Source organism: Stigmatopora argus, chromosome 23 (assembly GCF_051989625.1).
Source record: "Stigmatopora argus isolate UIUO_Sarg chromosome 23, RoL_Sarg_1.0, whole genome shotgun sequence".
Classification (NCBI taxonomy): domain Eukaryota; kingdom Metazoa; phylum Chordata; class Actinopteri; order Syngnathiformes; family Syngnathidae; genus Stigmatopora; species Stigmatopora argus.
In genome coordinates this window covers 6994288-7006712 of record NC_135409.1, presented here as the reverse complement: position 1 = coordinate 7006712, position 12425 = coordinate 6994288, and the positions used below count along the sequence as shown (strand labels likewise).

At 44.7% G+C, this 12425-nt stretch overlaps 1 protein-coding gene across 4 annotated transcripts in view; it reads right to left on the bottom strand.

Moving 5' to 3' along the window:
• Positions 1-24: 24 nt before the first annotated feature.
• Positions 25-12425, bottom strand: part of celsr1a (cadherin EGF LAG seven-pass G-type receptor 1a) — a 54073-nt gene continuing 41672 nt past the window's right edge. Inside the window, exons 16-35 of one of the 4 annotated variants that reach the window (XM_077593553.1) lie at positions 11807-11990; positions 11289-11390; positions 9993-10105; positions 9711-9920; positions 9451-9634; positions 9240-9383; positions 8965-9151; positions 7857-8024; positions 7647-7773; positions 7385-7585; positions 5877-6051; positions 5291-5403; positions 5128-5207; positions 4181-4307; positions 3982-4107; positions 3777-3910; positions 2652-2752; positions 1416-1838; positions 982-1354; positions 25-732 (exon numbers count right to left, since the gene is read on the bottom strand). In XM_077593553.1, the coding sequence (XP_077449679.1) occupies positions 705-732; positions 982-1354; positions 1416-1838; positions 2652-2752; positions 3777-3910; positions 3982-4107; positions 4181-4307; positions 5128-5207; positions 5291-5403; positions 5877-6051; positions 7385-7585; positions 7647-7773; positions 7857-8024; positions 8965-9151; positions 9240-9383; positions 9451-9634; positions 9711-9920; positions 9993-10105; positions 11289-11390; positions 11807-11990 (3300 nt within the window). In that variant the 3' untranslated portion in view covers positions 25-704. The remainder of the gene's footprint in view (positions 733-981; positions 1355-1415; positions 1839-2651; positions 2753-3776; positions 3911-3981; positions 4108-4180; positions 4308-5127; positions 5208-5290; positions 5404-5876; positions 6052-7384; positions 7586-7646; positions 7774-7856; positions 8025-8964; positions 9152-9239; positions 9384-9450; positions 9635-9710; positions 9921-9992; positions 10106-11288; positions 11391-11806; positions 11991-12425) is intronic. The other 3 variants (XM_077593556.1, XM_077593554.1, XM_077593555.1) reach the window with 3 other exon arrangements.

Below are 12425 nucleotides of genomic sequence, written 5' to 3'. Positions count from 1 at the left end.
ACACTAAAAAAAAAGAGCAGTGCGTACAAATCCGACATCTTTAATTAGATAGATTTTGAACTCCAGTGTCACGGAACCATAAAAAATAAATATACATTATGTTACAAAACTTTTCCAGTGTCCGAACATTCGAAAAATAACCACATATTAACAATATTGATCACACAGGCAGAACACGGGTGGAAAACAAGGACAAAGGCACCTTGTGAGTGGTAAACATAACTTAAAAGTTTAGCTGCGATGACACATTTAAACTGAAAAATCCTGAAAGAAAACAAGCAGAATCTTCACAAAAAGTGAACAAGTTGATCTTATAGTGCTTCAACATATCCATTCTTCCACTAGTGCTCTTGATCTCTCCAAATGTTTATGCGTTTGTAAGGCGTCCTAAATTGTTGAAGCTTGATGGAAAAAAAAATAAAAAAATCAATCCATGAAATCCTATTGGACTACAAATGTACCAACTTGTCTCTTACTAGTCAAACTTTTGCAATACATTCCAAGAGGGGAAAGTCTTCATATATTGAGTTTCTGCTTCCCTGCTTTTTTCCTTTGATGCATTTGGCACTCAGGTTCCGTCACCTTCCTCTCTTTTATTCCCTTTATTGTTCCTTTTTTTTTTTTCCTTCCGCTGGGTAATACTGATCTCTGGAGGAGACAGACATGGGATGGACGTGGGTCTCCTGGTATTGGGTCTCCTCCTCTCACAATGGCGGGCTGGTCTGGATGTCCCTAAAAGGTCAGATCGAAGTCTCATTACAGTGGAACCTCGACATACGAGTGGCCCGACATACGAGCAATTTGAGATATGAGTAAAATCTCGGGCAAATGTTTATCTTGAGATACGAGACAAATTTTGATATACGAGCAGACAGTGGACGCGAGATGCTGCTTCATTTCAATGGGAAACGTCTATTCATTCAATTGTTGCAAGAGGGAGCCCTTACACGAAGAATCAGTGAAATAACAGAAAATACTCACTCCGAATCAGTGCCATTGCTGCCGTTGACTGTCCCCGACTTCAAGTGCATGGCCACCCCGCCGTTAGTGTCGCGGTACACGCCCGCCGGCAAGGTGCCGCCGACGGCAATCTGCGGCCGAGGTGCGACGGGCGGCTTGACCAGGGACCCGTTGCCCTTGTTACTGGGGCGATTGCCGTCGTTGGAGGCCGACGAAGGCCGATGGGACGGCGGCCCCATGATGTTGACGGGGGACGGGGACGTGGCCGTGTTGTAATTAGGCGGTGGCGAAGTTATGGTGGGAGAGTTGTAGTCGCTCAGCTTTTCCCGGAGACGGTTTTTCATGTTCTTGTCGTTTAGAGGTGGCGGGTATCTTATTTTATTCTTCAGGATGCCTGACAGGAACAAACATGGTCACAAACCAAGTCTTGAATCCTGGTGTCAATATTCCCATACCTTTTCTCTGCTCCGGTGGCTGGTTGCTATTGGTGTGAGCAGTTGGCGTCATCACCTCGTTGGCGCGTCCACTCGCCTGCTTGTCTCCATCCTGAGGCGATTCTCCATCCCGGTCGACCATGTGGTTGATCTTGTTCTCCGGGTGGAGCTCCACGTTGACCTTGGTCTCGACCCGAAGCTTTTCCGGAGCGCCGGGGTCTTCGCTGTCGCTGGCCGTCATGGCGTCAGTCGGCCAGTATGGCGCCACGTGGTTGGACACCGAGTCCACCGGACCTCTACCCTTAGGCGTGCTATGGACCGGCTGTCTTTCATTGTTCCACTTGGGCTTGACGTCCACGTCGTCGTCCTCGCTGTCTGACGAGTGGGATGACGCGTACGAGGAGCTGTTCTCGTCCAACGAAAGCTCGCTGTCTGTGTCGGAGTCTGACAGACGGGTCGCGCAGGTGAGTTGAAACGTTAACTCTGGGAAAACTTAATAAAATAAATAAATACCGTATTTTCACGACTATAAAGCGCACATAAAAGTCTTAAATTTTCTCCAAAATACACAGGGCGCCTTATAATCCAGTGCGCTTTATATATGGACCAATACTAAAATTGTTATTACTATAACATAAAATAAATCAGTCGATAGGGTACACCATCCTCTACCGCTCTCACAACTACGGGAAGCAGCCCCCGACTCTACTATTTTCCCCGTAGAAAAAGTACTGCGCAGTGACTGCTGGGATATATAGTTCTTTTGTCAATACACCCAATGGATTGTGGCCTGTATACATCGACATCAACACAGCTTTACAAAGCATGGAAAGCAGCATTGGAATAGTTACGCTAGCTACTAGCTATTTGCGAATGGATTGTGGCCGCCTGGACGAACGTATAAAACTCAGCGTTTTCCATGACTCATTTGGACAATTGTTCAATTCGGACACAGAAAATGAGGACTCTAATGGATTTGTGGGTGATGATGACGTGAGTACATTGTAAAATGGCTAAATAAAGTACAACCGAACTCAGTTTTGCTTCCGTTGCCTTTTTAAAAACGTGCTTTTAGCGTGTGGGTGTAGCGTGTATGTTTAAGCTGGTGTATGTTTTGCCATGCCTGGCTGCGTCTATAAAAACGGTGCGTCCTTTGTGTGTGTGTAAAATACAGAAATAGCACTCGTTACTGACACTGCGGCTAAAAATACGATACGCCGTATAGTCGTGAAAATATGGTAATAAAAAAAACCTCACCGTCCGCCTTGGAGCCACTTCTGTGGAACAGAGGCCCGTCCAGATCAGTGTGTCCTTTAGCCACTCCTGAACAGACGCTGGGCTTTTGGCCGGACTCCTCCCTGCTCAGGTGGAGAAGATAAGAACATTCCGAAATGATTCACGTTGTGACAAACACCTTGTTATGCCAATTCTTGCGTCCCATCTTCATCGCTTGTAACTGAGAAGAATTTGACTGGAGGACAATTCCATGCAAGCGTGTAAGTCATAAATTCCCATCTAAGCAGTTATGCTCCCATCTCATGCCTACATCTAGCCAGGTTTCTTGCCTCCAGAACGAGGCGGCACGCCACGTCCCACCCCCCATGGCAGCCATTAACCCCGGGGTCAGTTCACGTTACCCTGTTGACAGATTTACAAGCGCAGGCCAAATCTAATACCCGCTAAACACCCTTTAGAAAGAATGTATCGCATACTTTTAAAAAACTGAGGTACTCCACCCTGGATTGGTCGCCGGTCATTCAGTGAGTTGTCAAAAATGCATACATACATATATATATATATATATATATATATATATATATATATATATATATATATATATATATATATATATATATAAATAAATATTTCAGCAACACGCTTATTTATTTATATATTCATTCATGTATTTATTGATTAACTTATTAGCTATCTATTTATGTCTAAAATGCCTTTCCTATTTCTGCATCCTCACCCTCTTGCTACTATGACAACGAAATTTCCCGAATACGGGATGAATAAAGTTATCCAATTAATCATCCAATCCAATTAATCCAATTAATGTTATGTTACGAGCGCGTTGCCGTGAAAAAAGTCTCTCTTTCTCTCTCTCGCCCCTCTCTCGTTTGAGTTACGAGAAAATCGACATACGATCTCAGTCTCGGAACGCATTAAGCTCGTATCTCGAGGTACCACTGTATAGACAGCAGTGAACCCTCCACCTTCAAATGTAGTGGAAAGCTTGATAAATTCATTGCATGTCTTCAAGTTCGGATTTGGAGAATATCGAAAAGATTTGGTGAAAAGAGGTGAACTTGCGCTAGTTAGTGTCACTCATGCATCTAAGTTCTAGAAGCGGCCATGCGGTCAGTGAGCGTGCTGTACCTCCTGAGTGCGTAAGCCAGGTAGCCACTGCGGCTCTTTCCTGACCTGAACGTGCTGTCCAAGGAGACGGTAGACTCGCCCACGGCCGCGCGGTACATGTGGCCGTCGTCCGTGTTGTTGCAGTTGAGAGAACGCTGTAAAAAATGGTGAAGTCAGCAGAAAAAAAGGCCAGGAGGGGGAAAAAAAAGCTAACAGTGAGCCTCACTGTGAGCAAAGACGATCGCATGGTGCCCGTCTCCTCCGGGAGATTTTTCTTCCCTGTGAAGACGTTCTTCAGGTGCTTCCTTACGTCTTTGTTGAAGATGATGTGGAAAAAGAAGATGAAAACACCCTGTGGAGGTAAAAAAAAAAAACGTGCTTGTCGTGTCCTGATGAAATGGTTTATTGCGTCAAGATCAACTCACCTGCAGACAGCTGAAACCAGCGAAGAGATAATGGAAGGTAAGCACGTCGCTGTTGACTGCCATTAAACCTAAAAGCCAGGTGGCGCTGATGAGGAGCAGGAGGATGAAGGCCATGCGAAGGGCTGGGCTAATACATCAAAATTGACAGGAAAATGTAAGTCGAATGTTTGACTCACGCCCAAAGAAAATACAGTTGTACCTTGACATACGAGCACCCTGACATAAGAGCAATTTGGGATACGAGTAAATAATTATCTCTAGATACGAGACAAATTTCGAGATACGAGAAAGCCAGGTGGCCAGGACATGAGAGGCTGATTATGATTTTAGCGCACTTTTTTGCCGCATCTCTTTTGTGTATAACAGATATCTACGAGCACTGGATGGAGCGTTGCATTTTTTTCAGTGTTTTTTTCCCCGTCACTCGAATCGCTAATACGAGGAGTAAATATTACTTCTCGTTGGCAACTGGTCGGGCGTTATCCTATTGCAAGGACATTTGTGTGCATCATTTTCGGAATATTTTGAAGGGAATTCAAAAGCAAACAGCACATCGATGGTGAAAGTCAGCTTGGAGGCGGGGCAAATAGTGCCAACCCGGGAGATGAAAGGTATCAAACTTTAATACAAAATTAGAATTAAGTTTAGTGTAAGTCACATGTGTCAAAGTGGCGGCCCGGGGGCCAAATCTGGCCCGCCGCCTCATTTTGTGTGGCCCGGGAAAGTAAATCATGAGTGCCGACTTTCTGTTTTAGGATCAAATTAAAATGAAGAGTATAGATGTATATTAAATGTCCTGATTTCCCCCATTTTAAATCAATAATTGTAATTTTTTAATCCATTTTTTCTGTGTTTTTAGTTCGAAAATCATTCCGTCCCAGAACGAATTAAGCTCGTATCTCGAGGTACCACTGTAGCAGCTAATAAATATATTTGTCGATACTTACATAGCGCCGGACTTCTCAACGGCCTTCTGCCTGCGACCACAGGAGGCCTTTGCAGCCAAGATGAAAATAACGATGTTAACCTGCCAGAAGAAAAATAACAAATAAGTTCGATCATTTTGTCCTCATTCTTTAAAAAAATGATTAAATCAAAGGATAAACGTACCAAGACGACAACAAATATGGGTCCGGCAAAGCTCCAAATAAGCGTGTCGTGCACTGACAGCCAACAAAAATCTGGGTTCCCGTAGCCTTGAGGGTCCAGTCCAACAGCCAGACCTTCAATTTAAAAAAAAAACAAAAAAACATTTTTGATGGTAATGAGGTTAAAGGTCACGAGGTCAGAAATGGAATTTTCTCAACAATAAATCAACAACACAGAAAGGTACTATTATCAAACTTAGATGATAGTTGGCAACATGAAATGGAAGAGTAGATTCCATTTTGAGGTCAAAGGTCAGAAAAGGATTTTTCTGGTACCTCAAGAGACGAGCTTAATGCGTTCTGAGACTGAGCTCGTATGTCGATTTTCTCGTAACTCAAACGAACGTTTCCCATTGAAATGAACTAAAAACAAATAATTCGTTCCAACCCTCTGAAAAAACAACAAAAACAGGATATTGGATTGGAAAAACATTTTTACTCGTATCTCAAATTTCTCGTATGTCGACGTACCACTGTATAACAAATAGCCTGATGCTTTTAATTTGGCCGCTTAGTCTCACAACTCAGACGCGCCACTCAATTTTTACCTGTGATGACTGCCGGGATTCCCCAGCCTATGGCGTAGTAGAACCTCATGTGTCCGTGGTTGATGTTCCGCAGCTCGGTCAGCATGCGGTAGATGTGAAGGCCTTCCACAAACATCCACGCGAAGGTGCACATGTAGAAGTAGTGCAGCAGGATGGCTATGACTGTACACACAAACTATAAAAAGAGCATCCATTCAGCAACACGCCTTTCCATGACGTTATTCTCTGCACTTTGTCAAAAGACTTGCAATATAAAAAGATCACAGAGGCTGGCAGTTTGATAAATCACCTTGCAGATGGTCTGCATAAACACACCGCTGTCAAATTGCGAAAAACAATAACATTCCAACATCTCTGGCATGAAACAGAGAAGTTCCACATAGTCAACAATGACCCATTATCCCTTCTGGAGCTACAAAGAGGTCTTATCTTCACCAGGGTAGACTAAAAGCACATTTAAATCCTTCCCTAATGCCTGCAAAAGACAACCTTCCCCAAAAAAAGCACACATGGGAGAGATTTATCAGGTTGAATTAGAAAGCTTGCCTCGGGGTCCATTGCTTCTAGAGACAGGTACCAGTCGCAGCATGTCTCCAGTCGGGGAGGTGTGTGTGTGTGTGTGTGTGTGTGTGGGTGTGCAGACTTCAAAGTATACCCACATCTTATGATCCCGTGTGCCTACTGTAAATGTTCTTTTACTATGATATATCCTGACTGGTCTACAAACACCACGGCAGTAGTGAAGAAGGCCCAGAAACGACTCCATTTCCTCAGGGTACTCAGGAGGAACAACTTGGATACTAAGCTTCTGGTAACCTTCTATAGAACCACTGTGGAGAGCATCCTGGCATACTGCATCACAATGTGGTACGCTGGAAGCACGGCAGCAGACAAAAAGGCCCTGCAGAAAGTGATTAACACTGCCCAGAAGATCGTCGGCTGCTCTCTGCCCTCACTGGAAGACATTGCCAGCCCTCGTTACCTCAGCAGAGCCAGGAACATTATCGGGGACCCATACCAACCTGGACATAATCTGTTCCAGCTGCTGCCCTCTGGCAGACGTTATAGGTCCCACAAAGTACGAACAAATAGGCTTAAGGACAGTTTTTTCCCACATCTATCAGGACTCTAAACTTGCGGTAACACAACACACAATCCCTTCGGTGTAATAACTTCGGGGTGAGGTAATATGAAAAGACGTTGGGCGGTGTTCTGCCTCCTACTGGCTGACTGGAGGTAAGTGAAAGACAGTGAGAGGTAAGTGATCCGCTCGGGGGGTGATGCGATGTATCCATAACGGCAGAATGCCAAATTACGAGTCCGAAATTATCACTTATTTGGGTCTTTTGCCGAAAAAATGCACCTTGTGGAGAGGCACTACCAATTTCGTCATACGCAGTTTCTGGGTGTGATGACAAGTAGGCTTTTGTTGTTGATGATGACGACAAAGCCTATGTCCGATTATTATCATTATTATTATATTATTATTTCACAGTATTTCTTCTCACCGGGTTGTCCGTCTGATTGATACCGAGGAGGAAGACGAGCTCGGAAAAGAAGAGCGCCACCACCAGGTTCCGGTGGATGACGTGCAGGTTGGAGCGCAGACGGCGCAGCAGGCAAAGCAGGATCAAGGTGAGCAGGAGCAGGAATAGCGAGACGGACACGGTGGCGTAGGTGACGATTTTCAACGGGAGGACGTCGCCGTGCTGCCACGAGAGTCAGAATACAATGTCAAAAATACTCCACGTCCCCTGTCGTAGTCATTACCTCTCTCTTGGACACGTCCATGAGCACAGCAAAGCTAGTCATGTGGTTGCACTGGCAGCTAATATGGCTATTGTTCCTCTCGAGCACCTCGCAGCCTTTTGAGGACCACCCGCCTGTCTCGCCGATCCTGAAAGCACAGCCACAAATTCAACACATCAGCAGAAAAGACACATTGAGGGAATTTCCAAGATTCTCTCAAGTCCATCGTACGCAATGGAGTGGTTCCAGAAGACGCAGACGGGCTTGGTCCTTTCCTCGGTTTCAAGTAGCGAGTACTCCAGAGTGATGGGAGGGTCCAGGACCAACGGGAGAGGAGGACCCTCGCTGTGGACTGTGGCGCTCACGATTGCCGTGTTGATGACCGGGCGGTTCGGGACCCTGGAGCAATGACAAAGGATGGAATTGGCTCATTTAATCTAACCTTCGAAAGTGGTAAGAACATCGTGGGAACAAATATGCAATAGCATCCTCATTACTAAACATGTACAGTGGTACCTCGAGATACGAGCTTAATTCGTTTCGGGACTGAGCTCGAATGTCGATATTCTCGGAACTTGAACGAATGTTTCCCATTGAAATGAACTAAAAACAAATTAATTCGTTCCAACCTTCTGAAAACACACCAAAAACAGGATATTGGATTAGAAAAAATGTTTTATTTCTTCTAATTTGCCATCTATTAACAAAGTAACAAATAACTAGTGGTTTAATATTACTAAAATGTGTTTAATAGTACTAAAATTATACGGATTTCGAAGGGGGAGAGAGAGAGAGACGGAGAGAGAGGGGGTGACGTTTTGCACGGCAACGCGCTCGTAACATAACATAAACAAATTTAAATGAACTTGGATTACGATGCAGACACTCAAAAATAAGTTTAATCTAACCTTACACTAAACTTAGTTCTAATTTTGTATTTAAGTTTGATACCTTTCTTCTCGGGGTTGCTGTATTTGCCCCGCCTCCACCCTAACTTTCACTATCGTTGGGCTGTTTGCTTTTGTATTCAATAGGATAACGCACGACCACTTGCCAACGAGAAGTAATATATACTCCTCGTATTATAGCTATCGGTCCGCCATTCGCGCTGAATGACGGGAAAAAAACACTGAAAAAAATGCTCCGCCCAGTACTTGTAGATATCTGTTATACACGAAAGAGATGCGGGGATATCTCAAAATTTGTCCCGTATCTACAGATGATTATTTGCTCGAAATTTTACTCGTACCTCGAATTGCTTGTATGTCGGGGTGCTCGTATGTCGAGGTACCACTGTATTTATTTTCTGAAGAACCAATTAGAACAAGTCTCTCGCTACCTTAGACTCCTGCGATCAGGGTCAAATCTTTCCGGAAGCAGCCTCCCTAGCGATTTGCACACTATAACCACGGCAACCGGTAGATGAATTGGTGGTTCAAGATGGCGGCGGCTCCTGTCAGATGCTGCCGTGTGACCCTCCACCAAGGGGGTCTCGGTCTGCATTGCAGGTGGCGTGGTGGGATCTACTGATTCAGACAAATGCAAAAAAATAATAACCGGAATAAAAAGCGCAGAACCTGTACACCGGAGAATATTCTCGGGTGGTCTTCTTACCTTTGTGCCGTGGACGCAGCAAGTTGAAATATGGGAAGTGCACGGAGGACCCGAGATCGCCTGAATATTCCTCCTGGATATCCTGGAAGCGAGGGAATGTCGCTTTCTGGGGGTCTGACACATCCAAGTAGTCTACTGATAAAACTGGAGTAAGGAGAAAGAAGATTTAACCAAGGACAAAAGCTCCAATATAGCGTGTGGTCTTACTCACTCATGTTTTCTGTAACTATGGTGAAGGGTTTCAGGTAAGTTTTCCTGACGTTCCGCGCAAGAGTGTTTGCGTAGTCCTCGAAATTCCTTAGTAGGTGGGCAGTGCCGCCCTCTGTTTTCTGGATTTGCTCCCAGTGCGCTTTAGTGTCCGGGTCCAGTATGGCACTTGCAGCTCGAACCAAATTCTAGAAATTGAACCGTAGAAGTCGTAGTTTCCGGAATTGCCATTTTTCTTATCAACAAGTCATCATCTCGCCTAACCTCGTTAAATTCCGCATCCCTCGCAGCAGTCAGGTCTAACCCCGCCTGCCGGCTCTCATAACGCAGAATGTGGTTCAGCAGTCGGGCTGCCGTTTTCAGATCGTTGCCGTAGTAGGATCTGGTATCATTGGTGGCGCTGTGGAGCAAGCGCACGATGGTTTTGGAGCGTTCGGCGTCCATCCTGGAGCCGTTCCGACGCAGCTCTTCGTTCTGCCGAAGGGGAATTGATTTTTAACGCAACCTTAGGTGAGGATGGATACTATGGAGTGTAATTCTTTCTACTTTTTGGGATGTAATCACCAGTTTTGTGAGCTGAGCGAAGGAGGCGGTGGTGCAGTTGAAAAGCTCGGGGGACAGCCAACCTTTTTCGTCACTGCAGTGGCGAATGGCAGTGCCTAAACCATTGAGCGATTGAGTTAAAATGTCACATTCATCCACCCTGGCATATCCTAATCTTTCCTGTACAGTGGTACCTTGAGATACGAGTTTAATGCGAAATGGATTAAAAGAACTGGACTAAAAGCCCTGAATATTCAGTTTTTTTATAGATCTACAACAATGTTTATTTTAGCTTTTCTTATATATTTTTAGATTTTACAAAATGTTTTTGAACTAAAAACACAGAAAAAATGGATTAAAGAATTACAATTATTGATTTAAAAGGGGGAAAATCAGGAAATTTCATATACATCTAAACTCTTCATTTTAATTTGATCCTAAAACTGAAAGTCAGCACTCATTATTTACTTTCCCGGGCCACACAAAATGATGCGGCGGGCCAGATTTGCCTCGCGGGCCGCCTGTTTGACACTAGTGCCATACACTAAACTCTAATTTTGTATTAAAGTTTGATACATTTCTTCTCCCGGGTTGGCTATTTGCCCCGCCTCCACACTGACTTTCAGTCAATATCGAGGGTTGTTTGATTTTCTATTCCCTTCAAAATATTCCCAAAAATGATGCACACAAATGTCCTCACAATAGAATAACGCACGACCACTTGCCAACGAGAAGTAGTCGATATAACTCGTATTAGCGATCGCCATTTGCAATGACAGAAAAAACACTGAAAAAATGCAACACTCCACCCAGTGCTCGCGGAGACATTACAAAGAGGGAGTTTCGACCAGAGAGACAGTGTCCATGATGTTCTTATGAGCAGCATCTCGCATCCGCTGTCTGCTCGTATATCAAAATTTGTCTCGTATCTCGAGAAAAATATCTGCTCCAAATTTTACTCGTATCTTAAATTGCTCAAATGTCGGGGCACTCGTATGTCGAGGTACCACTGTACTCCATTCAAAGTTACTCGGTGCTAAATGTAAAGACTGATTATTTTTACAGCAAATCTGCTTCATTTATTGCTATCAAAGCTGCTGGATTAACAAGCCATGTTTCCTCATTTTCCTTCATTGCAGTGACAGAAGAATAAAAGATCGAAGGTCAGGGAACAAAATTCCCCAATGAGTCTGTTGCGACAACAAAAGGGTTGCCAGGGCGACAGTGGCGAGGCTCTCACTTCAGTATTCCCAATGAACTATATGCACTATGTTACATATGCCGGTGAACGTGACTCACCAACAGATCCTTTGGGACAGTTCATGGCGGCCGGGCGCCCGAAGGGCGTCTTGGGCCACCAAATGCCGGCTTCGAACGCTTTGGGGCAGCCTTCGTACACCACTGTGGAAGGAGAGTTTTTGTCAGCAAAATGATCTCCGCGTTGACCAGCAATTCAAAGTCTGAGCACGTTTTATGAGGTCAAAAGCTGAGTGCCGTTGCCATTCTTCTTAGTCTTCTATTCAGCGCTACTGTATTGTGCGGCAGCTCTCCCACTGCCAAAAGAGCGCAAACGCTAGAGTCGCCTCTTCTGCTTGACTGGCCGTCAACAAAGACGGAAAGTTAGCTCGATTCCAGTACCAGCAGATGTGACCGACACAAGGACCATTTGTCTTTGTTTTGACACCGTTGATTCAACCGGGATGAATGCTGACAAACTTGGATAGCGACTACGTCCACTTAAAGTGAAGACGCTAAATATGAAAGATGATGTTCCACAATTTCTGTTCTTTGTCTACGATATGTTCACATTGACATACCTTCGCATCCATTGTGGGTGACCTCAGCAAAAGGGTTGTCACATCGGTTGCACTGGCGACCGATGACGCCGCCCTTGCAGGGGCACTGCCCGGTGACCGGGTCGCAGGTTCGAAACTCGGAACCAGTAGCGAAGCATTCACATGGATAGCAGGTGTCGCTCCCTTCTGGGCGGTAGTGGTTCTCCTGATGTTAGGGATGTTGATTTAATGATGAATTGAAAAATAATTGAGTGGAAAAAATAAACGGGAAAAATTCACGGCCGTTAAAAAAGTACAGTGGTACCTCGACATACGAGCAATTCGAGATACGAGTCAAATTTCAGGCAAATATTTATCTTGAGATACGAGACAAATTTTGATATACGAGCAGACAGCGGACGCGAGAGGCTGCTCATAAGAACATCATGGGCACTGTCTCTCTCCCCACAACTCCCTCTTTGTAATGTCTCTGGTCACAACTCCCTCTTTGTAATGTCTCTGCGAGCACTGGGCGGAGCGTTGCATTTTTTCAGTGTTTTTTTCGTGCGTTATCCTATTGTGAGGACATTTGTGTGCATCATTTTGGGAATATTTTGAAGGGAATACAAACTCAAACAACCCTCGATATTGACTGAAAGTC